At 39.8% G+C, this 27,581-nt stretch overlaps 1 protein-coding gene across 1 annotated transcript in view; it reads left to right on the forward strand.

Annotated features, from left to right (window-relative positions):
- Window positions 1-27,581, forward strand: part of enah (ENAH actin regulator) — a gene marked incomplete at its 3' end in the record, with an annotated part of 90,841 nt that overhangs the window by 55,470 nt on the left and 7,790 nt on the right. The window contains 2 exon segments of the mRNA XM_037981684.1: window positions 6,631-6,703; window positions 22,621-22,952. Coding sequence (XP_037837612.1) covers window positions 6,631-6,703; window positions 22,621-22,952 — 405 coding nt within the window.

Below are 27,581 nucleotides of genomic sequence, written 5' to 3' on the forward strand. Positions count from 1 at the left end.
TGAGAGTGACGGGTACACACCCCTGGGCCGGTTTGGCCATTTATCTGTGGGAAAAGATACAAGAGTTGATGTTTGCTCAAGAAAAGTTGATCAGATGTTCTTTAACTCCCCTCTTTTGTGGTCTGGTCTGTTATCTGACAGCTGATGACCTGCTGATGTTTTGTAGGAGAGTCTTCTGTCTCAGAATGGCTGGCTTCATCACTTTAGCTTTTCTTTCCTCCTTTCCCGCTCTTGTGTCAGATAGTGTTTTGTTGGAAACACTCCAAGCCTAAGTGCTGCTCCCAGATCATTGAATCACCTCAGTCCTCTGGAGACCATCCATTTGACAAAGGCAGCAAACTTGAGTAAAGGTCTAGCATTCTTTGAAAGAATGCACATCACCCAACACTTTTCATGCCACAGTTTGACTAAAAGCATCTTTTGTTGTGAAATGATGGAGTTGTTGTACGGGTCAATAACGTTATGCGCAGTCTCATGCAATATGTCCCACTCACAGCAGTATTTTTAAGGTTGACTCTCAACTACAACCACATCAAATTGTAGCTCGTCATTTGTCAAACTGACTGAATAATAGCCATTTTTGTTTGCTAAAGTTGATTTGCCATGGCCTCCATCTTGAATTGGATTGAGATCAAAAGTTAATCAGTCATAAATGTACATCCAATGATTAGTTTCCTAAAGTTTCATTAAAATCCATCCAGTGGTTCATGACATATTTTTGCTAACAGATAAACAGGGTTGACTTTAACAGTTATTGCTAACTTGTGCAATAAGTAGCACTTTGAGCAAGTGTTGTTAATGACTCTCAGCTACAACAACACCAAGTATTAACACAATATCTGTAAAATCGAATGAGTTATGGACCTTTTTGTATTTTTAGAGTCAGTTGGCTGTGGTGGCCTTCTTGAACTGGGTTGTCTCCAAAAGTTGATCTGCTGCAGATAAATATCTAGTTATTGCTCTTTAAAAGTTTCATTAAAATCTTTCTATTGGTTTTAGATATTTTGCTAACAGACATAGTTGACTCCAAACACTTAATGTCAAATTTTTAAACAAATTGTGTAATCTGTTTTCACTCAGAGCTTGTGTTGGAAATCAGTCTCAGCTACTACCATGCCAAACTGTAGCACGATATCTGGAAAATTGACTGGGTTATGGACATTTTTGTGTTTTTTTTTTTTTAAGGTCAGTTGGCTGTGGTGGCCATCTTAAACCTGATTGACTCCAAGAGTTAATCATTTGTAGTGATACATCCAATGACTACTTTCTGCAAGTTTTATATAAATTGGCCCAGTGGTTTATGAGATATTTTGCTAACAGATGGACACTTAGACTCAGGTCACACATTACCAGCTTTTGGTGGTAAGCAATAAGGATACAGGACCCATCAAATTGACACTTGGATTAAAATAGTTAAAGATTAGAGTGCTAAAAGCTTGATCTACAAAGAAAATAGAGTATGACAGGAAGGATTGTGTAACCTTCTGATTTGATTGGTGTTTGGGTTTGGGGCTGTTGCCCTCCCAGGCTGCTGCCTGAGCTGTGTCATTAGCACATGGGCTCTATGAGAGCAGACAGTAACACAATTACAACCACAGGCTGTGGAAGATGGAGACCAGAGTTATTGAGCTGCAATTACAGTTGCAGAGACAAACTTCCCTTGGGCTCAAGCTCATTTCATAGTTTTTTTGCTTGTTTGTTTGCTATTTTCCAGACTAAACAAGGAGGAAAACAGACGATCAATTGGTGATTAGAAACCCAGATGTGTTCCCTTGCCTGCAATTGCAAAGTTCTCTTTCAGATTGTGCCACTTCAGGTTTGGTTTCCAAAGTTTCTCTTGGGAAATTTACATGTAGCACACCTTCACTTTACCTACAAATGTAATATTTAATTGCTTAGTCACTGCTTCAACAAATGACTCGGTTCGTCAGATTATCAAGCAGATATTTTGTTTAAGTCCAAAAAATACAAACAGTTAAATTAAAACTTAAGTCAACTTTTGTCAAAGAAGAAACCAAAGGAATTAAACACAACGTTCACCTTCCGTTGGACTTTAATAACTGACTGGAGGCCTTCATTCAGTTTTATGGAGCCAGTAAGTCCAAGTAATTACAGTGGTTTAAGGGAGTATTAAGACTTCCTTCATTTTTTACTATTTTATTATGTTGAAACATGATGCTACAATTGTTTGGATTTTTTTCCCTTACTAATTGATAGTTATTACTCAATGATGGCAAAGTGAAAACAGAATTTAAACAAGGTAGATTGATTAAAACATAAAAAACTGAAATATCACATTTACATACAATAAATATTCAGACTCTTTAATCAGTCCTGAGTTGAAGCACCTTTGGCAGCAGTTCAGCTTAGTCTTTTTAGGTTTTGCGCACCTGGACTGGGGGATTTTCTGTCATTCTTCTTTGCAAATCCTCTCAAGCTCATTTCAGTTAGATTGGGGATCATAAGTAGGGAGCCATTTTCAGGTCTCTTATAGGGTTCAAAATCTGGCCCTGGCTGGGCCACCCAAGGACAGAGTTGTCCATCAGTCCCTTTTGTGTTGTCTTCTCAGTGTTTTTTCAGTCATTGTCATGTTGCAAGGTGAACCTCTGGTCCAGGCTGAGGTCCTGGGCTCTGTCGAGCAGGATTGACAATATCTCCATACTTTGCTTCACTGAGCTACCCTCAACTCCCACAGCATGATGCTGCCACCACCATCCTTATTTATGGGGATGGTTTTGGGCAGGCGCCTGGTTTCTTCCAGACATAATGTTTAGAATGGACCAAAGAGTTGTACTTGCTTTTATCAGATCATAAAATCTTGTTTCTCAGTCTGAGAGTTCTTCAAATTGGATTTCTAGTGTCTGGTCATTCTCCCATAAGGTCCAGATCAGGCTACATTTCTGGCTGTCCTTCTGGAGCTCCACGGGATCTCTGAAGCTCAGTCAGTGACCATTAAGTTCTTGGTCTTCTTCCTCACTAAAGCTCCTCTCCCTCAGTTGCTCAGTGTGGCTGGACAAGCAGTGTCATGTACATCTGTTTGAGAATTATGAAGGCCATTGAATACCTTCTGAAGCAACTTTGAGAAGAACTACATCTTAATAGCTTGGCTCTGTTGTGAGTGACTAACGCCGGTTACTTTTATTTTCAGTTTTGTTCAGATTGGAAGAACCATAAATATCATGTCAAACATGTCTCCTTGCATATGTTGGTGTAGATTCTCAGTTATCCAGCACATGGTAAATCCAAAACAGGTTAAAACAACTGGACATTTCGCTTCATATCTGAGGAGCTTTCTCAATTCAAAAAGGAGAGAGTGTGGAGTTCAAGTTTTTAAATCTTGATGTCTGGTGTCTTCTTGCAGTTCCGTCCTTGGCTTCTGCTTTCATGCATTCTTGTCTGTAACGTTAAAAGATCAGAATTTTTTTTTTTTTTTTTTTTTTGTCACTGCCATACTACTAAACCTTAAGAATAGGCCAATCAACTTTGAAGTGATGTTCTGTCTAATAGTTCTCAGTAGTTAGCACCTTATCAGCCATGACATCAGTCTTAGAGCACTAAGGATGGAGAAAGAGGCAAAAGTCTTCATCCAGGCTAGGCTAATGATTAGCCATTAGCCTAGCTATTTTTCGCATCAAAGGAAGAATATTTTTGCTGTGATGATCTCAATGACAAAAAGATAATTTGTGTAACAGGAAAAAAAAGACCTCTTATTACTCATTTATCTGACTCAGCCTCCTCCTGCTGCCAATAGCAGCGAGCGCGTTAAGCGGGGTCAGTGTGATGAACATGTTGATATTCAGTTGTCTGCCTGGCTGCAGCCCAGACTCTGATCATTTAGTCTTTCTGTCTGTCTCTCCGTCACCACAGAAAGCCAACACTTGGCTCGGTACGATTTGCTTTTAAAACTGCTTTGTTTCCAGCTCCGTTCAGATCCAGAAGCTTCTGGCTGGTGTTTGTGTTACACATGTTACTGAGGTTACAACAATAAATCTGTCCAGAATCACATCATTGGAAATAAATAATCATTTTATGTTTATGTTAGGGTTAGGCATGCAGCTGTTCTGCTCTCAGTTAATGCAGTCGTATGAAGCCACATGTTACTGTCTGTATGTGTGTGTTCAAAGGAAAGCATGTTGGTGCATCTGGCACTGCTCAGGTCGTGCTGAAAGTTAGCTCATTACCACGTGTTAATTCGACAGCGATATCTGTGTGTTTCCTGCTCTTTGCCTAAAGGTCACAGAGTGAACATGTTTGATGTCTGATGTTTTGTCAGCGTTGTGTATCACATTTAAAAGATCTGAACATTATTCCTTGTTATTTCCTTGATTCGCAATTTAGTTTTTTTTAGGGTAATATAAATTCATGTATGGGTTGTTTTTATTTGTTTTGAAACCAAGGTTTTATTAGTAAAAATAAAAAATTAAACATTTCCACTAGATACAAATTTGCATCTCCACAAGTCAAACCTATGAGGTCCATGTATCACACAAACTTTCACAAAATACGGATAATCTTTTCATGTTTTTCCTGTACTTTGGAAGGTTTGTAATTGTTTGTTATTGGAGAAAATTACTTTTGTTCGTTAAATTATTTACAAGCAAAAGAAAAAGCCTGTATCATCTTTAGAAAAGGGAAAGCAATAGACTCATGTTGAAAGTAACCAGGATATGACAGTGCCAAAAGTATTTTAGATCCTGTATTTGAATCAGTGACCTACTGTTTTCATAAAGTCAACAGTTAAAATGGAAATTAGACAAAATTAGAATTTTCTGTAAAAAAAAAAAAAAAAAAGGTGCTGAATGGTTTTGGAGAAGCTGAAACGGAATTCTTAGTTAAAAAAAACAGGACAAAAGTTAAAATAAGCAGAATGCAAGCTAAAATGAGCAAAATGCAAGCCAAAAGAGCAGAAAAGTAGTTAAAAGTTAAAATGAGCAGAAAAGCTGCTACTAGCTAAAATGGTCAGAAAATGATCAAAAAGCTCTAATTAGCAGGATAGTAGCTGAAAGGTAAAACCAGCAAAACAATAGCTAAACACTAAACTTGGCAAAATGATAGCTAAAATCTAAAACCAGCAAAACTGTACCTCAAAGCTAATATGAGCAAAGCAGTAGCTAAAAGCATTCTCACAGTACTGTAAACATGAGGACAAACTGTCTGCCTTTTTTATTTTTGAATTACTGACCTTGGCAGCTAAGTATTTTTTTTCTTTGCATCTCATAAAATAAAATCCATTCATTCATTTTCTATACCCACTTGACCTTGATCAAGGAGCTGTTGCCTCCAGCAGTCATCAGGTAGGAGGAGGTGGACACCCTGGACAGGTCACCAGTCCATCACAAGGACACATGGAGACAAACAACCATTCACCTACAGACTCACACTAAGGGCCAATTTAAAGTCTCTAGTTAACCTAACATTCATTTTTTTTAGACTGTGGGAGGAAAACTAGAATGCTCAGAGAGATCCAGCACATGCATAAAAGAAGAACATGGAAACGCCACAGAAACACTCAGATGATCTTCTTGCTGCAAAGCAACAGTTCTAACAGTTTTAACCAGCTGCTTCTCAGTGCAGCCTTCTTTATTTTTATTATTAAGGCATTTACTCTTTTGCACACACAGACACTGATTTGCAGATCAGGGCTTACAAGGGGTTTAATTCCCTGCCTAAGGACACTTGGTGGGAGAAACCAAGGTTGAACCACCACCCTTCTGATTGGCAGTGGATGGGTCTTCGTCCTCAGCCACAGCCTCCCGGTTTAAAATATTACCTCCATAAAACAACATAAAAACTATAGGATAGCATTTTGTGGAATAGTTCTTTGAATATCAGTAGTTATATTACAAAGTTATAAATAAAAGTTGGATGTCTTTTTGTGAAACATTGACCCTTCATTTTTTATTAACAATTTTTGAATCCTCACAATGTTTCGCAAGCAGGTCGAAGAAGAGGTTTTGGAATTTTTTTATTTCATTTCTTTTTGGCTACTCATGATCTCCTACTGAAAAATTAGATATAGAGAGGAGTAATGGCATGTAAATGAACAGAAACGGGAAGAGAAGCAGGCTGTTGATGTGTATATAAAAGAACAGCAGGAGGAGGCAGTAGATTCTGCAGCGTGGCAGTCCAACATGTACACAGGATGGAAGAAATCAGATTATAGAGCCCACAGAGGTTCATGTTTGGATCCTGAGTGCACTGCAGCCTCTCCACCAACCTTAAATACTAATGCCTGTAGACAGCCAGGATACAGGATTATATAGGACAAGATTGTTGTCCAACTACTGTCTTTTATTTTTTCTTTTCCTCATGCTGAGCTGAAGTCCAGAAGCCATTTTAGTTATTTATTTTTAAAAAATGTCCACGCCATTAGTTGTTCCAACAAATCAACATTGTCTTCAGAGAGCTTGAAGACATCCAAGATGCAATAAACCGATGATATTTTAACAAATATTGTGTTTCCATGGTAACCAGCACTTTCCCCTATTTCCTCTTTGAACTGTTGGGAGGCTTTCATCAACTCTCTGCAGGCAAAGCTTGATCCAACCTTTTATTTTGACATGACGTGGAACTTTTTGCCTTTCTAATGAAAGGACTAACAGGAGTCTTCTTGTGTTTCGCCCTCCACAGGTCCCACGCTGCCCCGACAGGGCCAACAGGTACAGAATGGCCCCACGCAAGAGGAGATGGACCTGCAGAGAAGGTAAGAAGCATGGCCTAATGACAAGAACAAAACAATTATACAGCTAAAATGTGGTTCATGCATATATATTCACCCCCTTTTGCTTTAAACCTCCAACCATTATTTTCAGAGGCCTCATAAGACCCACCTGTGAGCAATCTAAGTGTGAAATAATCTCAGTATACACCTGTTCTGACTGTCCCAGAATCACCTCTAAGTAGTAAGGGCTACCACCAAGCAAGATATATCATGAAGACCAAGAAACTCTTCACACAGGTCAGACACAATGTTGTGAAGAAGTACAGATCAGGGTTGGGTTATGTAAATATATCCCAGAACCCTGAACATCTCACAGAGTACAATATTAAAATAAGGAAGGGAGGATCATCCACCAAAACAAGAACAGCATTAATCAGAGAAATACCAAGAATTCCAGAAAAAACACTGGGGACTCCCTAAGCATGTGGAAGAAGTTGCTGTGGACTAAAATTGAACATTTTGGCCATTTAAAGACAATGCCATGTATACACCACCAAATCCTAGCACCCCTCATCATGCTGAGAACACCATCCCTACAGTGACTCATGGTGGTGGCAGCATCATGCCATGGTTGTCATTAGCAGGGTCTGGGAAACTGGCCAGAGTTGAAGCAAAATATAAAGAAATTCTTGAGAAGAACTTGCTTCAATCTTTGGTCCACCTTTCAGCAGGGCATTGACCCTAAACACTCTGCTGAAGCTACACTCCACTGGCTTAAGAAGAACCATTTAAATGTCCTGGAGTGGGCCAGTCAAAGCCAAGACCTCAGACCAACGGAGAATCTCTGGTTTGATTTAAAGATTGTTGGACACAAACAGCACCATCCAAGCTGAAGGAGCATTTTGTGAAGGTCCAATTCTACTGATTTACTGCCAGGTTTTAGGCAACAAAGGTAAAAAAAAATACCCAGGTTAGCGAATACTTTTGTAACTCACTGTAAAGATGCAGACTGAGACAGAATGCCAAGCTGATGAAAGTATGACATAAACAACCACAACCCGTGTGAACAAGGTTTAAACATGTAGTCAGTGTGCCATGAAACTCTAACCATGTTTGCACAAACAATGACAGAGACACAAGTGAGTAAAGGAAGCCTTCGGGTGCCTTGTTCATACACACACTAAGACAAAAACTTTTTGTTTTACTTGTCCATGCAAGACCCCTCTCCCTCAAGTAACGATGAGGCTCTAGAACTGCTACACACACACACACACACACACAGGGTTGTATTAATGAGAGGCAGCTGCTGACTGAGGACCAGCTCAATACTCTCTCACATTCAAACACAAGTCTGTGCATCCTCACATAGTGTTGAATTTGCTCTTTACTTTTACACAGACAGCAGCTGGAATGTGACATCAAACTTTTGAATTTTGAATATGGTAGTCTCTTTTTTTCTTTTTTTTATGGTCCCCAAACATGACCACACACTGAGACACATCAGACTCCAGTTACAGAAACTAAAGACAACTGATTACAACAGTTCAGATGATGAGCAGCTGGAGATCTGAATAGACACCTGAAGGGACAACTTAATGCGCGCCACAGTAATGGCAAGGTGTGGATGACTGTGTAGGTTCATGGATGAGTGTCTCGAGTTTAAATCATTACAGCAGGAGGCCTCAGCAAGTAGGAGTCATTTAATCACATTTACACACTGACTCTGAAGTTTCCATCTGTCCTTAAAGGTTCAGAAAAGGTTCCATTATTTCTTTTCATCAGTCACATTTTCTTTTAAAAGTTTTCTTTATTGTGCAGTATGTGAAAACTTTTGTGGATATTGTAGATTTTGATATTTGCAATTCACAACTTACAAGACATGGATATTGTCCAGTTTTAGTGCTTGATTAGTTCCAAGTATTGGACTGTGGTCCTGATTAAGTCATTTATTGATTGAGCAGTATTGGTGTCACTATGAGCACAACAATCATCAGTTTAAATAGTTTTAAGTCTCTGTGGTATAATGCAGCTGCCGAGCTTCCACAGTGCAGATATGTTGTGATCATAGGAGGTCTTCAGAGATGTAATAAGGACACACTGAGGTCCTCGTTATCTGTGACACAGCCTGATCAATTCACAAAAGTCTTGACCATGCACAACATTTCCATAGCGAGGTTGTGGCAGTCATTATTTATAAATAATAATTCATCAAAAAATGTAAATGACCATTTTTCCTCCAAAAGCCAAAATGAACAACTTCATTTTATCTTTAACATCTTTGATTGTTTATGTCTTTTTAAAAAAGCCTTAATAAGAATATTATTGCTAAGAACTGCAGCAAATTATGTTAAGATATCCTTCTTTTGCAGGAACTCAGTCACATTGCTTTGCCTTCAGAAAGAGGGGGAGAAACATTTACAATATTTAAAATGGAATAATAGAGACTGGAACTCCGACGAAGGTTCTTCTCACATTATGTATGACTTGCATTTATTAATTGTATGAATTATAAATTAATTTCTATGATTTAAATATTATTCATTTAGCTGTTAACATCATCTACCCAATCAACTGTGCTTAAAACAGGCACATTAAAAGATGCATGCGTTGTATTGGAATGTGTTCCCCCACCTAAGTAAAGGACATTTCCAGCCATGTGTTTTGACAGATACAGTGGACAAAAGAGTCAAAATGAGATCAAGATTTCTTCTTTTAGCATTACCTAAAATACTATTGATTAGAAAACTGCTGGGGGGGGCAGTCTCAGGGGATTAACTCGACATAACACTGATTAGCGTTAATCAACAAACACAAGCCTAGATTCTAGTCTAAAAGTTTCCTCAAACAATTATTCACTGAAACATATGTGACAAACAATCCAACTTATTACAGAGCATTTAGCACCATAAAAGAAGTTATGGTGGGTTATTTTTCAAGCTAACTTAAAGTATTCCCATACTTTGGAATCTTTTGGCCTTGGAAAACTTTTTCTAACTTATTGTCATTTTGAAGCAGGATTGGCCTCGCTGGCCTTATGCTTAGGCTATGAAAGTTATTGTAACAAGGTCATGGAGACAACTTTTGACAGACAGAATGCCATAGTTGTCTTGTCACAATCCAAGAGAGACACTCCAGGATTTGCTGTGATCCAGCCCCACTCTAATAGGTCATGAAAAGGGTGTCCTTACAGAGTACTATTGATTTTTAGTAACTTTATTCTTGTGATATGTAGTTAATAGTCTTGTGTCGTAAGAACAAATATTTTGTTAAAGCTCTGTACCAGCTCATATTTGCTAACTTAAAGGGGTATGTTGCTTTTTGTTTAAGAACCAACAGTAAATTCAGAAGGGATGGTCATAAGGTTTGGGATTAAACTTGCAAACTGTAGTCTCCAGCCATGTCTGTGTGTGGACTATTTTGTAGAGCTCGTATTTGAATGAGTAGTTAATATAATATCATCTTTAAACTCACACATAACAGAATGTAAATGTGCTGGTTAAACATCATCTACAGTCTTTCATGTTGAATAATTTAGGAATTCAATGTGTATCTATGTTATGTTTTAGATATGCAGCCTTTATTTGCGCATACACACACACGGTCAGTCAGACATTTTTTAGCTCTGAGTCAGTGCTCCTAATTCACTTTAAGGTGAACTTGGATCTCACTTACATTTTATGAGCTCTGGAGGTCTGAGAATCTGCCAGCTCCACATTCTTTGTTTTCTCTTTCTTGCATTCTCATTTCTACCCTTCTGTTTTCCTCCATCTCCATTTGTGCCCCCCTCCTCCTCTCAGTCTGTCAATCCCACCCCCAGCTCCTCTTGTGCTCCATATTTCGCGTCGGCTAACAGACAGGCAGACAGTGGACAGGTTACTGAGGTCATCTGCTGATACGAAGGCCAGTTTCAACAGGAGGAGAGAACGATCGAAGTGTGTGTGAATCAGAGTGAGAGTGGAACAGAAGACGGGAGCTTGGGGAGGGCAGTATGTAGTGGAGGAATGAAGTAGCAGCACACCCCAGTATGGAACGTTGTGTTTCTTTAAAAGGAGAGTGAACATGCTGCAAAGCTTTGGAAGATGACAGATCTTTGGACCTTTTTGAGGCCCAGATGGATGTTTTGGTGCTTTGCCGTCAGTAATCCAGACATCATCTTATGTGGAAGAAAAAAATATAATTAAACCCAGGCTGTTAGAAATATTTAAAGGGTTTGTAGTAGGTTAACTTTTGACATACATAACTTTGCTGCTTAGGCTCTTCTGAAAATTTTACTAACCATCAAATTACCCAGAATCAGACAACTGGATTCTATTTCTACATGTGCATGTTGTGTACTGGAGGCAGGAACAGGGAAGTTGTCCTCTCTCCCGTATAACTGACCAAGTATGTTCAATAGTGGTATTAAATCTGTGAGTTGACGATGAAGAGCAACATTACCAGCTCCTTGATGATTGTTGGCTGATTCGTTGGGCTGGTTGTATTCATTTTGGGTTTGCAGTCATAGGGCCATGGTAAAAACTGTGAACAAAGTTCCTCATAGCAGTTACTATAATGTTGAAAAAAATAAATTTCTGAAGAAAAAACAACTTTTAACTTGAACTTTTTCACCAGCTGTTGGATATGGAAAGCAATGGCCAGAGCATTATCAATAATAACATCGAAGTATTTATGCTGTGAGACTACTCCGATCTGAAAATCCTGAAAAGTAGTGATGGGCAGCAACATTAGAAAACAGCATTAGTTTTAATTTCTCAGCATTCAACCCAAGTTTTAAATCACACAAGTTGGACTGAAATGGAATTAAAAGCTGCTTGTAGATTTTCAACAGTGCAATATGTCATCAGCATAAAAAATACATTTAGCATGTGTCACATTTCTGTCTACACAGTTTATGTAAATTATAAAAAGAAGAGGACCCTGGACTGAGCCTTGCAGAACACCCATAGATACCTTAAGACAAGTGGAAGAAACGCCTTCCGCCTGCATATATTGAGATCTGAAAAAAAGGTTGTAGTTAATAAAGTGGTTGGTGAGTGCACGTCAAATTAAAGCTGGGAAAAGTTTTGAAATTATCACCAACTCCTTTTTTACATGACAAAAACCCAGCATTTTAACTAGGTGAGGACTTGTTAAGCAGATGCTGTTTTTATTTTCAACATTTTTCATCAAAGACACTTTGAAGATGTATTGTTGGCTTCAGACAAGCACCAGGGGCTGGGATCATTTCAGTACAAGTCATTCATTAGTTCGTTTTCTTTTTTTTTTCCTTTGATACAGTAGGTTGATGGTCAAACTGTTTCCAAGCTGCCACCTACACTGTAATTCATTAGCCAGACCTCCAGGATTGTGTAGTGATGTCAGAATCATTGGGAGCCAATCAAAGTTCACAGCATGTCACATTTTTATCACCATTCTGTTGTGCTGTTAATAGGCTCCCAATATAAGGTTAAAGCAATCATAATTCCTGTGTCCTCCAGTCGTACCTCTGGCCCTTATTAGGAACATCAGCTAACCATTGAACAGATGACCAAATCCATCTGTGACCACACTGGTTCACTCACTTATCAGTGGGACTCCTCTTCCTCACTTGAGGGTTTCTTCTGGAAAAGCCAGACAATGGGATTTTCCACTGGGTCACATGACAACAGGAAATGTAAAGCTCTCTTTCTCTCTCAATCTTCAGTCCTCCACCCCCAGATGCACCCTCTTTCCACTGGCTTTCTTATTGTGTGAAGTCAGAATTCACTGTTTTCCTGTTTGTAGATCCTTCTGTATGGGTTTTTGCAAGCAAACTACTACTGCATAATTTTGTGTTATTTACCTTGATTTAAAGTAAAATTATACAAAAAATACACAAATATCTCTTCAATTCCTTTAAAGCATTGTTCTCTTCAAAAACTGCTACAGCATGCTTGCTTCATTTTTGTTTTCTTATGCTGCTTTTAGCTACCGTGCTGCTTTTTGAGGTTTAGCTTGCTTTTGGCTTTTAGCTGCTGCTCTGCTCCTTTTAGCTACAATTATGTTACTTTGACTTTTTAGCTACTGTTCTGCTACTTTTAGCATTTCGATATGGTTTTGCTACTTTTAGCTACAGCTTTGCTAGTTTCAGATACTATTTGCCACTTTTAACTACAATTTTACCACTTTTAGCTTTCTTGCTGCTTCCTTTAGTTTATACTTAATGTTCTGCTCCTTTTAGCTTTTAGCATGATTTTACCAATTTTAGCTACTGTGCTTCTTTTTGTACATTTTACTTTCAATTTGGCTCTTTTTTTAGCTTTTAGCGACAATTTTGCTACTTTTAGTTTTTAGCTACTGTTCTGCTACATTTTGCTTTTAGCTACTATTTTGTTACTTTTAGAGTTTAGTTCTCATTCTGCTACTTTTAGCTATTGTTTTGCTAATTTCTTCTTATAGCTGCCAATATGCTACTTTAAGCTTTTAGCTACAGCTTTGCTACTTTCAGGGCCTGTTTTGCCACTTACAGCTTTTCCATTCTGCTGCTTTTTGATACTGTTTAGCTATTTTTAGCTTTTACTGTTTTGCTAATTTTAGTCTTGCTCAGCTCATATCATCTTCAACATGTTAGTTTAAGTTCTTCAGCAGTCCAAATGAAAATGTTTTTCCTCCAGTTTAATCCTTTTCTTGAAGACGGGCAGATGAAGAGGCAGGCACCGCTGCCTTAGGAGTGCTTGAAGAATTGTTGCATGGATGAGCAGCTTCATGAATGGCTGAAAGGGAAGAGTGTTCGGTTGAAGCACCTGTTCAGAAATGCAGGGTTCTACTCTCGGATTAAAAAGCCATGAGCTGGAAATAACAGGCTGTGTGTTGTGTGGGAGTAGGAGTGCTGGGAGATTCACCAAAGTTTGGATAGAAAAATGGCAGAAAAAAGATGTGTGTATCTCTTACATTTGTTTTTTTAACACTCAGTAGCTAAACTGTCACAAACATTAAATACTCTTTGAAGGGATTCATATCTCCCGCCACTTTTCATGTCAGAGCTTTAAACTAAGATCTTGTTATGTTAAGAAGGGCCGGTTTGGAGCAGTTTTATAACCTTGTTCATAATGATGTTTTCAGTCTCATGCAATATTGTGAGATGTCACTCTGAGTGTGTGCTGGGAAAGATTCTCAGCTACTACCACACACATTTTTAGTTCTTTATCTTTAATGATAATGGCTATAATTCGGTCATTATCTACATTTCAGCGGCGGAGGATAATGGGTTCAGAGCCACATTTTCAGCCATAAGCACACATACTTCCATACATGCTGGTGTGCCACAATAATCGATATGTCCTGTGGCTTTAACAAGGTCGGGGTCTTTAGTTAGTGAGACATAGGACACATGGAATGTATTTGTGTGTTTATCTGCTGCAGATTTGAACTAGAGTGGGCCCATATGGTCTATCTGGGCTCATCTCCATTCAGACAACATTTCCTGGTTTTGTGTGCCAGTGAGGCGAGCCGCAAAGTCCAACTGGCCAGGAGGTTTTGCCAGATTTCAACAGCTCTGGAGATTCTGCAGAGTCGTCACTATGTGGTGAAATGGCAAAACAACACAATGACAACAGCTTGACACCGTTTTCTCTACATCTGTTGAGTATGCAGCAACAGGAACTGAAGAGATCAGCAGATGTAAAGGTGGGATCTCACCGGGCTTCAACTGCTGGAGATCAGTTGGCCACTGAAAGTTGTGAGAAAGTAAGCTAATATTAAGTCATGGTCTCACTGAATTCTGAGTGTTTGCATCCAGCCAGTTGTCCAAATGAGTTTTGAACAGCCAATTATTGAAAATCACAGCTTACTTTCACATGTTCACAGCTTGCAAAATTGCACTCTTGGCCATTGAAATGATTTTGTTGTTGAATCTGCCCACATCGTACCCACCTTGGCCCACTTTATACTCAACTTGGCAGCCACCTTCACATTTAATCTGCTGGAGTACACTTGAAATGAGGACAGGTTTGGACCTCAGATGCTTTCTGTCAGAGGAGAGCTCCTGTGCAGATGTCAGCATACAGCTCTGTAGACACAAGTTAGAGATGCATCTGTGACTATTTTTTTAAATGGATATTGAGCTTAAATTTGGTGTGGTAGTAGCCAAGAGGCATTCACAACGTGATCTCTGAGCGTTATGTGAGATCACGCGAGATATTGCATTATCATTAGAGGTTGCACATAATGTTTTCTTTCATGGTTTGACAAAAATGGCTACAACTCTGTCGTTTCTTACCATAAGAAGATTTTAGTCTAAAATTCTCACAGGAAAGGTGGTGGGCGATATGCAGTCCGTCAAGGAATGCTAGGCCTTTAATGTTGTTATTTCATCTCTTTCCCTGTGGAATTTGGGGTCAAATCTTTGGTCATTTTAAAATCTATGATATTGAATAAGTTTTTAAATGTAATGACTGCAGATCCTGTCTGTGCAGCTCTCCTCCTCTTACTCTTACAGATGTTTTCAGTACCATTTTGAACTTAGTAACTCTTTAGAAGGAATACACCGAGCAAGTTCATGTACGTCTGTGTGCATGTGTGGATTCAGGCCATGCCGCCCACCCACGCTCCCCTAGCAACGGTTTCCCTGGCAACTCCTGTCAGGAGGCGAGTAAGACGCCAGCTAAATGGAGCGGGAGGCTTTTTCACAGCTTTGAATCCTGTAACGTTTCCCTGTGAGGCAGATTGACTCAGAGGAAAGAGAGAGCTGCATGAGAGGAAGAGCTGTGTAAAAAGGACGATTGATTAGGCTTCCTGGAAGTGATGAAACACTCTGCCCATCAACAGTCTGACTCCCTGTGTGAGTTAATAAGAAAGAATCAGGTTTTAAATGGATCTTGGAGAACTGGAAGATGGCAGTTCAGGTTGAAGTTAAAACTGTCACTTTTAAAACCGCCAGTAATAAATTATTTCAAATGAACATTGTAGCCATTTTGAAGAGGGATTCTGTGTAGAAGTTATGCATAATTAATATCTCACCTGTAGCAGATAGCTCTTTGAACGGCCTGGGTTTAGAGAAACAGAGTTTAAGTCTGACAGGACTGATGAGCTTATGGCTAGTCTGAAGTCAGCCAAAACCAAAGTGGATTTCTGTTGTCTCAAACCAACTTCAGACTCAAACGTTATGTCACAGATTTTTACATCATTGTCAAGTTGGCATTACAAAGTACTTTGTGTAAAATCCTGTAGTTGTTTGCTAACAAAAATAGCAGCTGTTTGTAGCGCTAACATTATGTACAGTCTGTTGGCACTCAGAGTTTTAGCAGCTTTTTTTTTTTTTGCTAAGGTTGATTAGAGTTTTTTTAAATCTGCCCTCATGAGGTATTTGCTAACAGACAGACGAATATAAATATAAAATTACTGTATACAGTAATACAAACAGAGGAACAATAAGAAAACATTTGATCATGTTTTAAATTTAAAATGCCAAGTCAGTAAGTGAAAGTGACTCATGTAGGGATGTTTGTGTTGTGAAGACAAATTAGCTCATTAAGTGTCCTTTTTATTAAGTGTCTGTGAGCTTGTAAAGTTCTGACACTGAGAAAGTTCTCACTGAGCAGGAATGTGTTATAACTTATGGTATCACATCCAAACGCTGCAGTGAACTGTAAATCCCTGGTGTCCCTGTGACAGATGACAGGCTCTGTCTCTCACTTATACATTCACACACACAGCTCACAGACGTTTGCTTACATAATTTATCGTCCAGCACTCACATTGCTTCCATGTCCTTACAAACAAGTTATTTTAAGTTTGTGTGCGCATTGTTCAGGAATGTTATGATCTGCTGCTGAAGGGAATGCTTTGCATGTGTGTTACGTTCATAATTTCCAGTGTGTGGTTACCATTCTAAAATGCTTTGTGGAATAAAATAGGAGCTCATGCTGAACTTGGTTCATCCTACCTGGTTCCTGTTGTCCTTTTAGGGCAAATTTGTCCAACAATCAAGAGTTTAAATGGCCTCGGAGCAAAAAACGATTCATCAGTGCCAGCTGAGCCATTTACCAACTGCAGAGGAAACAATGGTGCAGCTGAGCTTGCCTCTCTGCTCTAATTAGGATTGATTCAGCAGCTTCAAGCTCTTCAGCGACGGGTGGAAGAGAAAAATGAGGCACCGCAAGACGAATGGCTCGGTCACTGTTGGGTCACGTTTGTTTGTTTGGATGTGTCTCTGCAGCAGGGGACACTGTCGTTTTTCAGGGCTAATAATTTACATGAAAATGTCCCGGTTGAGGTTGCTGGGCTGAGATCAGCTGATGTTCACAGCTGCAGCACTTTTAAACGTGTTCTCTGAACAGCTGTGGAAAATAACGAGTGGCATCAACAACCAGTTCAAGATGGACACAGCTAATCCACATTAGCGAACACAAAAATGGCTACAACTCTGTACATTTTACAAATACTGAACTAAAATTTTGCGTGGGAGTAGCTGACAGTTATTCACAACACATACTCTGAGTGCTCACAGATTGTGCAAGATCCGACGAGATATTGCATGTTGTTCTTGTTTTGACCAAACGGCTACAACTCCATTATTTAACATCATAAAATGGTCTCAGTCTAAAACTTTGGCATGAAAGGCAGCCAGCGATATGCATTCCTTGAAGGAATGTTGGGGCTTTAATTTAGCCGATGATGTTGATGTGAGAGCCCGTCAGGTTGCTGACTCTGCCTCAGTCTTTATGTCTCAGCTGCTTGTATTTGGGTGCTGAATCTGTGGAAACAAGCTGCAGTCAAATAGCTGAAGCTGCTTGGAAATAAGTGGATGTTGCCTGTCGGTTGCATCACCAGCAGCCCCCTGTGATCCTCATGTTATATTTAGTGTGTGGGTTTATTGGTCTACATATTGTCTGTTTAAAATAAAGCTTTTATATACATGCAGTGTTAAAATTTTGACTTCTGTTTTGCATAGGAAAGCAGTCTTGTTGTCTGTTTAAACTTCGTCTCAGCTCCAGCCACGTGGCAACATCTGAACCATGTTTAAGCAGGAAATTGCCAAGTGGAATAAAAAAGGTGGAACCATTTCTGATCTCGTTGATTAGACTAATTCTTCTGCCATCACAACACGAGTTATATTTAACTGAGATGCTCAGCTGCAGTTTTAGTACTGTGAATCCCACAGGGACTAATTTGCTACCAGAGTGTATATATTATTGTCGATGAGGAAAGCCCACAGAGGAGGACAGTTAAACCCTTAGAGATGTGGCCCCGACACACTTTAGTCGCCTATAAGAATCCAGGTTAGCTCAGTGTTTCTGTAATTACATCAATCGACCTCTGAGGCAGCGTGAGAACTGGGACAGCTGTGTGTGTATGTGTGTGAACTTCTGTACTTTGTACCATTTCATTCTTTCCCTCCATCCTTCTTGTCTTTCATCCCTGATTGTTCTCTCTGAACAGGTGAGGGTCCAATGACACTGAAAACAGATCAGGTGAAGTTCGCTGCCTCTCTTATGATCTGTGTTCAACTGGTTGTACTTAGAGATCCCCACCCCATCCTACCCTGGCATTCTTCCTGCTTTTCCCCTTCAATGTAAAATTAAAAAAAAAGAATATTTTTTGAGTTTGCATCTTTTCATTTCAACAACTACCACCTAGAATAAGCAAAAAAATAATAATTGTGAAACAAACAAAAAATAAGACTAAAACAACAGAAAACCTTATCATGTATAACACAGGTGTCAAACTCCAGGCCTTGAGGGCCACTGTCCTGCAGGTTTTAGTTTTTTTCTGCTCCAACACACCTGATTCATATGGTTTGATTAGCTCCTCACCAAATCATCAAGTTCTCCAGGAGCATGGGAACAAGTCATCCATTTAAACCATTTTAAAGCAAGAACACATCTAAAACATGCAGGACAGCGGCCCCCGAGGAAAGGAGTTTGACACCTGTGATGTATAACATCAAAAGTCAATATTTTCTGTCCCCACCTTCTGCAGCAGTTCCAGCAGCAAGAGTCTTCTTGTCTCCATGATCTTGGTCCATCTAACTTCTGGACTTTTTGTTTGTTCTTCATGACCAAACTGCAGCAGCTCCTTCAGGTTGGATGGGTGCTGCTTGTGTCCAACAATCTTTAAATCAAACTAGAGATTCTCACTGGGACTGAGTTCTGAGCTTTGACTGGACCACTCCAGGACCTTTAAATGGTTCTTCTTAAGCCAGTGGAGTGTAGCTTCAGCAGAGTGTTTAGGATAATTGTCTTGCTGGAAGATCCAGCAAGATTCAAACAGGACAATGTCTCAAATCTCTGGAAGATTAAAACAGGTTCCTCTCAAGAATTTCTTTATATTTTGCTCAAATCCATCTTTTCTTTAACTCTTACAATTTTCCCAGACCCTGCTGATGAGAAGCATCCCTAGAGATGATGCTGCCACCACCGTGCTTCACCGTGGGGGTGATGATAGCACAATGAGAGGTGTTCGATTTGCTCCATCAGCATTACCTTTGGCCTCCTAGATGTTTCCCTGATTTATGCCCTCTCTATCCACTCCATGAGTTTTAGTGGACGGCCCTCTTTTGGCAGGTTTGCAGCGATGACGTCATCTTTCCATTTTATAAAGATTTTAATGGAACTCTGTGGGATGTTCAGGATTCTGGGACATTTTTTATAACCCAACAGTTATCTGTACTTCTAACTTCGTCTCTGACCTATGTGAAGAGTTCCTTGGTCTTCATGATGTCTCTTTCTTGGTGGTAATTGTTACTGCTTAGAGGTGTTAAACTGCTGCTCAGTCAGTTTGAACTGAAGTCACATTTTTATTAATAAATGTTAGATGGTACGTTTAAAGAAAAATGGCTTTTATGTTTTAAAATCATGATTAATTCCTGCCTGTTTAAACTGACCTCACTGCAGTTTAAATGTTGTCCGAGTTCAGATCTCAGGTAAGGAATAAATTGATCAGAACTTTAATTTTTATAAGGAGTGAGAGAGTTAATTTTGCTTTTAGCACGGTGTTTAAATCAGACAAGGTTCTCTTCACTGAAAACAGAACCAGGTGACAGCTGTGACACCACCGCTCTGAATGACGACACAAATGGGAACATGAGTGTGTGTTTGTGTGTGTCAGGCGGATGGAAAGAAAGAGGGGGAGTGTTTGCATAAAGCAACAGTTATGCTGATGATTGACTTTTAACTGTGAGTCAGCTTTCCGAAGAACAGGCTGAGTGAGGGCAGGCGACCTGACGGTGTTTTGGTGTGTGTGTGTGTGTTGCATGTTAACATTCAGCTCCATTTCCCATCTTCTCTTTCATTGCTTGTGTGATTTATGAATCTATGAATCACAGATGTGACGACTACATGGCAGCTTTTCAATTCAATAAAAGATCCACAGGGAACCTTCTGTTTGTTGGTGTGTGAACCTGAAAGATTACAACTTCCCACCGTTTCCATCTTCCTCCTACTTCACATTTGATCTGTCACTCTTCCACCGTGCACAGCATTCACACCCTCTGTGTGACATTTATTTGTTCCTGAAACTTCTGAACACTCCCTTTTCACATCAGCTGAGCATGTATTCCTTAACAAGACACTTCGTTCCAGGTGATGTTTATGTAAGAGTCCCACAGCACAAGTATAAAGCACCCTTATTCCTATTCAGCTGCTAGTCTTCTGCTTCAGCCACAAATTAAAAATGGCTTCTTCTGACACAACTTTAGGACAGCCCATACAGAAAATGCATAAAAATGTAGAGCTTGATCAGAAATAGTATGCTACTTTTGGTTATTGTACATTGTACAGTGTAAATAAAATTTGCTTAAAAGAAATCTCTGAAAAATGATGGGATTTTGGCAAAACCCAGGCCTCTTTGGAGCTCTGGATCTCAGACATCCCAGTGGAAATGTCATTCTGAGTTTAAACGGGTCACAGAAAGTTGGGCATAAGAGCTCCGCAGCCACCAAGTCAACACCGAGTTGACAAGGGGGACTCCCCTTTTATGGCTTCCTTCAGCTTTTTCTTGGAGGAGCACATTTGGCAGAGTTCCCTTGGCCCTCACTACATGGGCAAGCCACTTTAGTTTCTTCTTCTTGATCTGTGTTAGGAAGGAGTCATGATCTCCAATGAGAATGTGGACTTTACAGTGAACCTCCACATTTGTAGTGTGGAAGGACCAGTGCACCTGAAACAGGTGATGTTAGCTGGTCATTTCAAAAGCTCATATTCTTTTCTTTATCTCAGCTTTCACACTCCAGGTTTCTGCAGCATAAAGAAGGACTGACAAGACATATGGACGTAGGAGTCTACCTTCGGTAGCCTTGACACCGATTTGTCCTTCCAAACAAGTTTGAGTCTTGCTGGGGCACTGGCTTTGGATATCTTTGTCCTGAGTGGCCCTCTAATGTGAACAAAGACCCAAGGCCTCACAAACAATAAAAACGTATCCTAAGAAATCTCTGCATATAGTTTTAGAAACATTGTCTTGAAGGGTATTTTATTAAAAAAAAAAAAATCTTTGAATTTTTTTCTAAGATTTCACCACAAAATGTTCATCTCAGACTGATGTCACACACTAACTTTAAAGCTGTCTAAACTTTCCAAAATTTTGGTAAAAAAGATTCTTCTAATTCTCATGCTGTTTGCACTACTTATACAGTTTATGCATCAAATCATAAACATTTTTGTCCTTTTTAACCTAGTCTCTTTTTGTTATAGTACTTAGTTTACTCTCAAACCACCACAGAGTGCAAAGTGTATGAATCCAAACTCTCATTGACTTCCACTGTATCTGAGCTCACAATTATCTCTTTAAACAGTCTGTGTAACATATCACATCTCCTACATAAATCATCTTAGTCTCTTAAGAATTTACACGTGATGGCCAGATGTTTTTGTTTCTTACAGTTCAGACATTTAATTTAACTTGTATTTTTTTGCACAGTGACCGTTTGTTTGAGGATTACTTTCTAGTTTGCTTTACTGTCTTCCTGTCTTATCAGGGAACACAGGTATGTGGTTACCATGGCGACCCTAATGAGCCACTGCCAGCTTTAACATTTTCTTTGATCTTGGTTCTCTTCACATTTTGTTTGCTTAGAATATTACAAAATAAAGTCCCAAATTGCGGTTGGGCTTTAGAGAATAAAGTTGTTAGATTAAATTCCAGGCAGTAGCTCCATTGCCACCCTTCAAAATTTATTCAATAATTTTGCTGTTTTTTTGTTGGTTTTTTTGCATCACTGATCAAGTCATTCCTACATGTTGTCACTGAAGTTAGTGTATTAATTATTTAGCTGAGCTGTGATGCAGTTGTTTTATTACTCACAGGAATTGTCACTTTTTTTTCCACATTTCAAGTCTACATGCCCAAACTCTGAACATGCTCACACGGTGCAGTTCTGTGCTTTTCCTCCTCTGCTGATGGCTTCAGTCTTAGTGTGCAGAAGGTTCCTGCTGCTGCCCTCTGCTGACACCTACTGACCAAACCTGGAACAGCATGGATGGAGCGAACGCAACACCAGCAGCAGAACTCAGTTTATGACTGATAAGGCACAACTGTTACAGTCTGTTTGTTGTTGTTGTTGATGTTGTTGTAGTATTTGAGTCCTCAACACATACTCTGCATGAGATTGAGCATGACGTTATTTTTTAACTTCTGACCAAAATGAGTACAAACTCCATCATTTCTCGACATCGGATGATCTCAGTGTAAAACTCTTGCATGAAAGGTGAAGTGCATTGGTCACATTTACAAATTATTTGTGCTCACATGTGCAGTGGTTCCGTGACATTACTGTGCTTAAGAGCAATTCTTATATAATGACTTACGTAATGACAAGGCTATAAATTTCTTAAGAGGGTTGATTCAAACTCAGACAACAGTTTTACAAAATTTTTCCTGCACATAAATATGTCTGGGTGTTTGTTTTTTAGACCAAATTATATTTTTCCTGGTAAAATGTCTAAAACCAGACGTCCCTGCAGATTTAAACTTTGCCTCCTCTCTGCTCCCTGTGTCTCCTGCAGACAGCTTGAGGAGCTGCAGCGACAGAAGGAGGTGGAGCGGGAGCGCCAGGAAAGAGAGAGCCAGGAGCGGGAACGTCAGGAGCAGGAGCGCCAGGAGCAGGAGCGCCAGGAACGGGAGCGCCTGGAGCGTGAGGCGGCGGAGCGTCAGGAGCGCGAACGGCAGGAGAGGGCGGAGCAGGCGGAGAGGGAACGCCAGGAGCAGCAGGAGCGTGCTGAGCGCGAGCTGATGGAGAGGGAGAAGGCGGAGAGAGAGCGGCTGGAGAAGGAGCAGCAGGAGCAGCTGGACAGAGAGCAGCAGGACTGGGAGAGAGGGAGACGCATCTCCAATGCTGGTGAGTGACACACACACACACACACCCGTGTGAGTGTCCAGACTGATGCTACATGTGTGAATCTTTGGTTTTTATCTGATTAATATAAACCATTGTTGATGAGAACTGTAGGACCACTTGTCCAGTTTGTCCCCGAGTTCTCCACTCTCTTTACTAAAAGTGATGATTAAAATTGTTTTATCATCATTTGAAACACATTTTTTTTATTTTCAGTAGTGAACAGCTCCTTGTTTTCTTCTGACATTGCATTGTGGGAAATTACACACACATGAAAGTGTTTGGGGTTTTTTTAGAGTTCAAACTGATTTTCATCACCTGTTGCTGAAGTCAAAGAGACTGATTTTACCCATTTTTGTGTGTGCGTGTATATTTGTCTGTCTGTTAGCGAAATATCTCTTGAACCACTGAACAGTTTTAGTGAAACTCTCAGAAGGTTATCTTTGAATATACAGCTACAACTGATTAACCTTTGGATTCAACTTGCTTATTAACCTTAGTAAACACAAAAAAGGCTATAACCCAGATGTGTATTGAGCTCAAGTTTGATGTGGTAGTAGCTGAGAGTCACCTTCAACACATTTAATGCGCTAACAGATCTAGCAATATTGCATGAGATTGCACACATCATTTATGAGGTTTGACCAAAACGGCTATAATGCCATCATTTCTCATCATAAGATGATATTCGTCTAATGCTTTCAAGAAATACTTGGCTTTTTTTATTGCAGTTTTCATTGAAGTATTATTTTACAAAGAATTGCAAATTTTTTTACATTGAAAACAGACATATGTTTCCTTTTTGGTCAGGTTAATAGAGTTTCCTAAAGCAACAACAAAATGTCCAACATACTTTGGTTCAAATAAAACCACAAAACTGATTTCATCAGTATTTCTGCGTGTGAGCACCACGAGCCCCTACCTCTCTTTTGTTTTTAATAAATTTATTTTACGGTCACAGTTTACCGCTATCTTAGTCTACTTTTAAAAGTTTACAGTACTCACTGGATGTGATTAGCACTTCAGTTCATCAGAAGGAACAAAGTGGAGGCCCATGTGGACTCGTGCTGGCACTGCAAACACAAACTGAGAAAAAGGAGCGTTTGGTTGTTGGAAAGATAAATTAGCTGAGTTCCTGGACTGTGGGTCAGTAGGGAAGGCTGTGCTGTATGGCATGCCTCACTGCCACAATCAGCCTGTCAGCACACACACACACACACACACAGAGGTGGACCCAGTTCAGTGGAGTTACTCATAGACTAAAAATACATTGTGAGGAAGAATCACAGCTGGGACCCCCGGGAGCAGCTGTTTGGGTTGATGTGTGCACAAGTGCATGGAACTGCCCCCAGATGAGGGGCAGGGGTGTTTTTCCACATGTCATGCACAATAATCATATAATACTAAAGAGGCGCACACACACACATTCTGTTAGGGTATATGAGACTGCTGAGTTTAATGCGAGTTGACATTTAGCACATCATAATGAGCTGAGTACAGAAAATAAGTGCATGAGTGTGTTCCTGTTTTTTTTTTCTTCTTCTTTTCTGGTATAATCACCTACGTTATTAAAACTAGTAGTCTTATGGGAACCATAGTGTGGTGCTGATAAGGTAGATCATAATTTTGGATTTGGGATTAGGTTAAGGTCTATGGTGTGAATTGAGTTTTGGTTAGGGTTAGGGTTAGGTTTAATATAAGGATCAGGGTAAGGCTACAGAAATGAATGGAGGTCAGTATGATATCCTAATAAGGGTAGAAATACAGACTTGTTTGTATGTGTGTATAGTGATTTCAGGCATTGCTTTGCTTAAGTTCTGATGTGATACCATAATCAAATAGAATTACCTCTGACAAAGATGGAACATTTTCCACAAAACTGTTAGTTTTTAGAAAATAAAGGTTTGAAACTTTGATTTGGTGCATTGCTGTGTGTAAATGGTCAACATTGTTATACAGTGTGGTTATATATAGCTCGAGTCCTCTACCAGAGGCCTGGGAGCTTGTTGAGGGTTCTCCTCAGTATCTTAGCTCTTCCTAGGACTGCAGTCTTCTGGACAGAGATCTCTGAGGTTGTTCCTGAGATCTGTTGGAGACACTCTTCCAGTTTGGGAGTCACAGCACTGAGTGCTGTGATAACCACTGGCACTTCTCTACATAACTTCTCTATTTTCAGCCCTTTGTATTTCTCCAGCTTCTAGTGCTCCTTCTTCCTGATGTTACAGTCGCTTGGGACTGTTATATCTATTACCACTGCTTTCTTCTGTATCTTATCTATCACCACAGTGTCCCGTTGGTTAGCCATCACCTGTTTGTCAGTCTGGATCTGGAAGTCCCACAGTATCTCAGCTCTGTCATTCTCCACCACCCTTGGTGGAGTCTCCCACTGTGACTGCGGGACTTCCAGTCCATACTCGGTACAGATGTTCCTGTACACTGTTCCAGCCACTTGGTTATGGCGTTCCATGTCTGCTTTACCTGCCTGACTCTTACATCCCACTATTATGTGCTGGACTGTCCCAGGAGCATCTTTGCACCTTCAGAGTGCGGCACCGCTGCTGCTCACCGCTCCCTCAGGGGATGGGTCAAATGCGGAGAACAAATTTCACATACTCAGGTGTGTGACAATCAGTGGTACTTTAACTTTAATCAGCTACCTCCTCAATCTAGTAAGTAAATGCTGTATGTTGTCATCATTGTATGATCCCATACAATGGGCTTGTACTAGCTGTAGCTAATAGTGGCTAACTGCAACTAGAACTGTATATAGTTCCAGTTTTTAAGCCTCTTGTACATTTTCTTTATCTAGACAGCTTAATACCCAAATTATTTAACTGTCTTCTTTTTTTTTAATTTAAATTGACTGTTTAAAAAGTGCATTTTCCAGATCTCCTGTTTTTCTTTAGTTGCTTTCTAACATCAGAGTTGTTCTAAAAGACCAGCAGGTTTGACACAGGAGGAGCTTGACCACAGTTTGGCTCGTTAGTCCTCTCGTGTGTGCATGCGCACTCCACATGCTTATGTGTGCGGGACCAGCTCTTTATGATCCCAGTTTTGGGTTGGGTGTTAGACGCTGTGGCATAGTGGAGCAAAGCTGGGCCCTGTGCGGTGACATGATCTGCTCAGCCACAGAGACACTGACAGGGAGGAGGGGAAGAACAGAGGGGCTGATGAACTGTGGAGAAGGATGAAGACGAGTGTGAAGAGGCAGTAATAGGATCAGAAGTCTGCCACTGTAATATACAATTTATGATCACATATGCATGTTTTTTTTAATAATCTGTAACGATGGGACGATAATTGCAGACTTGTCATGCATTTAGAGAAATAAAGAAATCACACTGTTTTAGACAGAAACAGGGGCCGTAGGAGGATAAAATCTAAGTATAGGAAAAATCAGTGGATGGATTTCTGCTCAGTTTGTGTTGCTGTTTTGTTTGTAAGCAGTAAGTGGTGTGTAGAGCAAGACTAAATCCGGTCACAAGACTGAGGCCTGCAAAGAGTGTACAATTTCAGTTCTGCTGAAGAGAAATGAGGCAGATGGTGATCTGAGGATTAACAACCCTACAGCACACACATGGCAGCTCCTTACCACACTGTTAAGGCTTTGATAATAATGGTAATTAGTGAAAAAGGGCTCAGCTAAATTAGGTTAGATTCATGACATAATGAACAAAGAGGAAAATAAACCTCTTGCCTCATTCTGCCATTCTTCACCCGAATGTTCTGCTGTCAGGGTGTTTAAAAACAGTAAATAATTTCAGGATATAATAATGCTTCACTATAAAGAGTATATCTATGAAGGATAAAACTAGTAGCTGACTAATTTAACAAAATACATGTTTTGTAGGAAGGTGAATCAAAATAGAAAGTATGACTTTGGTAAATAGAATCAAGAAAAAGAATCTGTTGTCCTGTAAATGTCCAGTAAACTATAAGACATCGATACTGAGATCTGATGTAAAACAGCAGGTTTTAGTTGTATAAGCTGCAGAATTCACTGAAGAAACCAGAGGCCCAAACCAAAGCACAGGCATGGAACCCTGCAATTCCCTTCCTTCTTCCTTCCTTCCTTTTTTATCTAAGATCTACTTCCTGTCCAGAATCAATGTTTCAGACACCTCAAACAAAATTTTCCTGGAAAAAAATTTCATTTTCATATTCATGTGTATTGGGCTCTGAGTTCCTAAGATTTATGAATCTTATATTCTTGTTTAAAATTATATCTCATGAAGATTTCAATACGCAGATGTCCATAATATCTTTGTAGATATTTAAAATTATATTGTTGCCAGTAGTCATTATTACATTTATTAATGTCTGAATGGTTTTAATTAGTCATAATGTAAATACTGGATATATCCAATTTAATTTGTATGGGATACGATGGATTTTGAATATATATTGAATATATTAGATATATTTGGAAATTTTTTCAGTTTAGACATTAAAACGAAACTTAAGTTTATAAACAACCACCATCCATCCATCCATCCATCCATTCTCTTCCGCTTATCCGGGGTCGGGTCGTGGGGGCAGCAGCCTAAGCAGGGAGACCCAGACTTCCCTCTCCCCAGCCACTTGGTCCAGCTCCTCCGGGGGAATCCCAAGGTGTTCCCAGGCCAGCCGAGA

This window comes from Kryptolebias marmoratus, linkage group LG19 (assembly GCF_001649575.2).
Source record: "Kryptolebias marmoratus isolate JLee-2015 linkage group LG19, ASM164957v2, whole genome shotgun sequence".
NCBI lineage: Eukaryota > Metazoa > Chordata > Actinopteri > Cyprinodontiformes > Rivulidae > Kryptolebias > Kryptolebias marmoratus.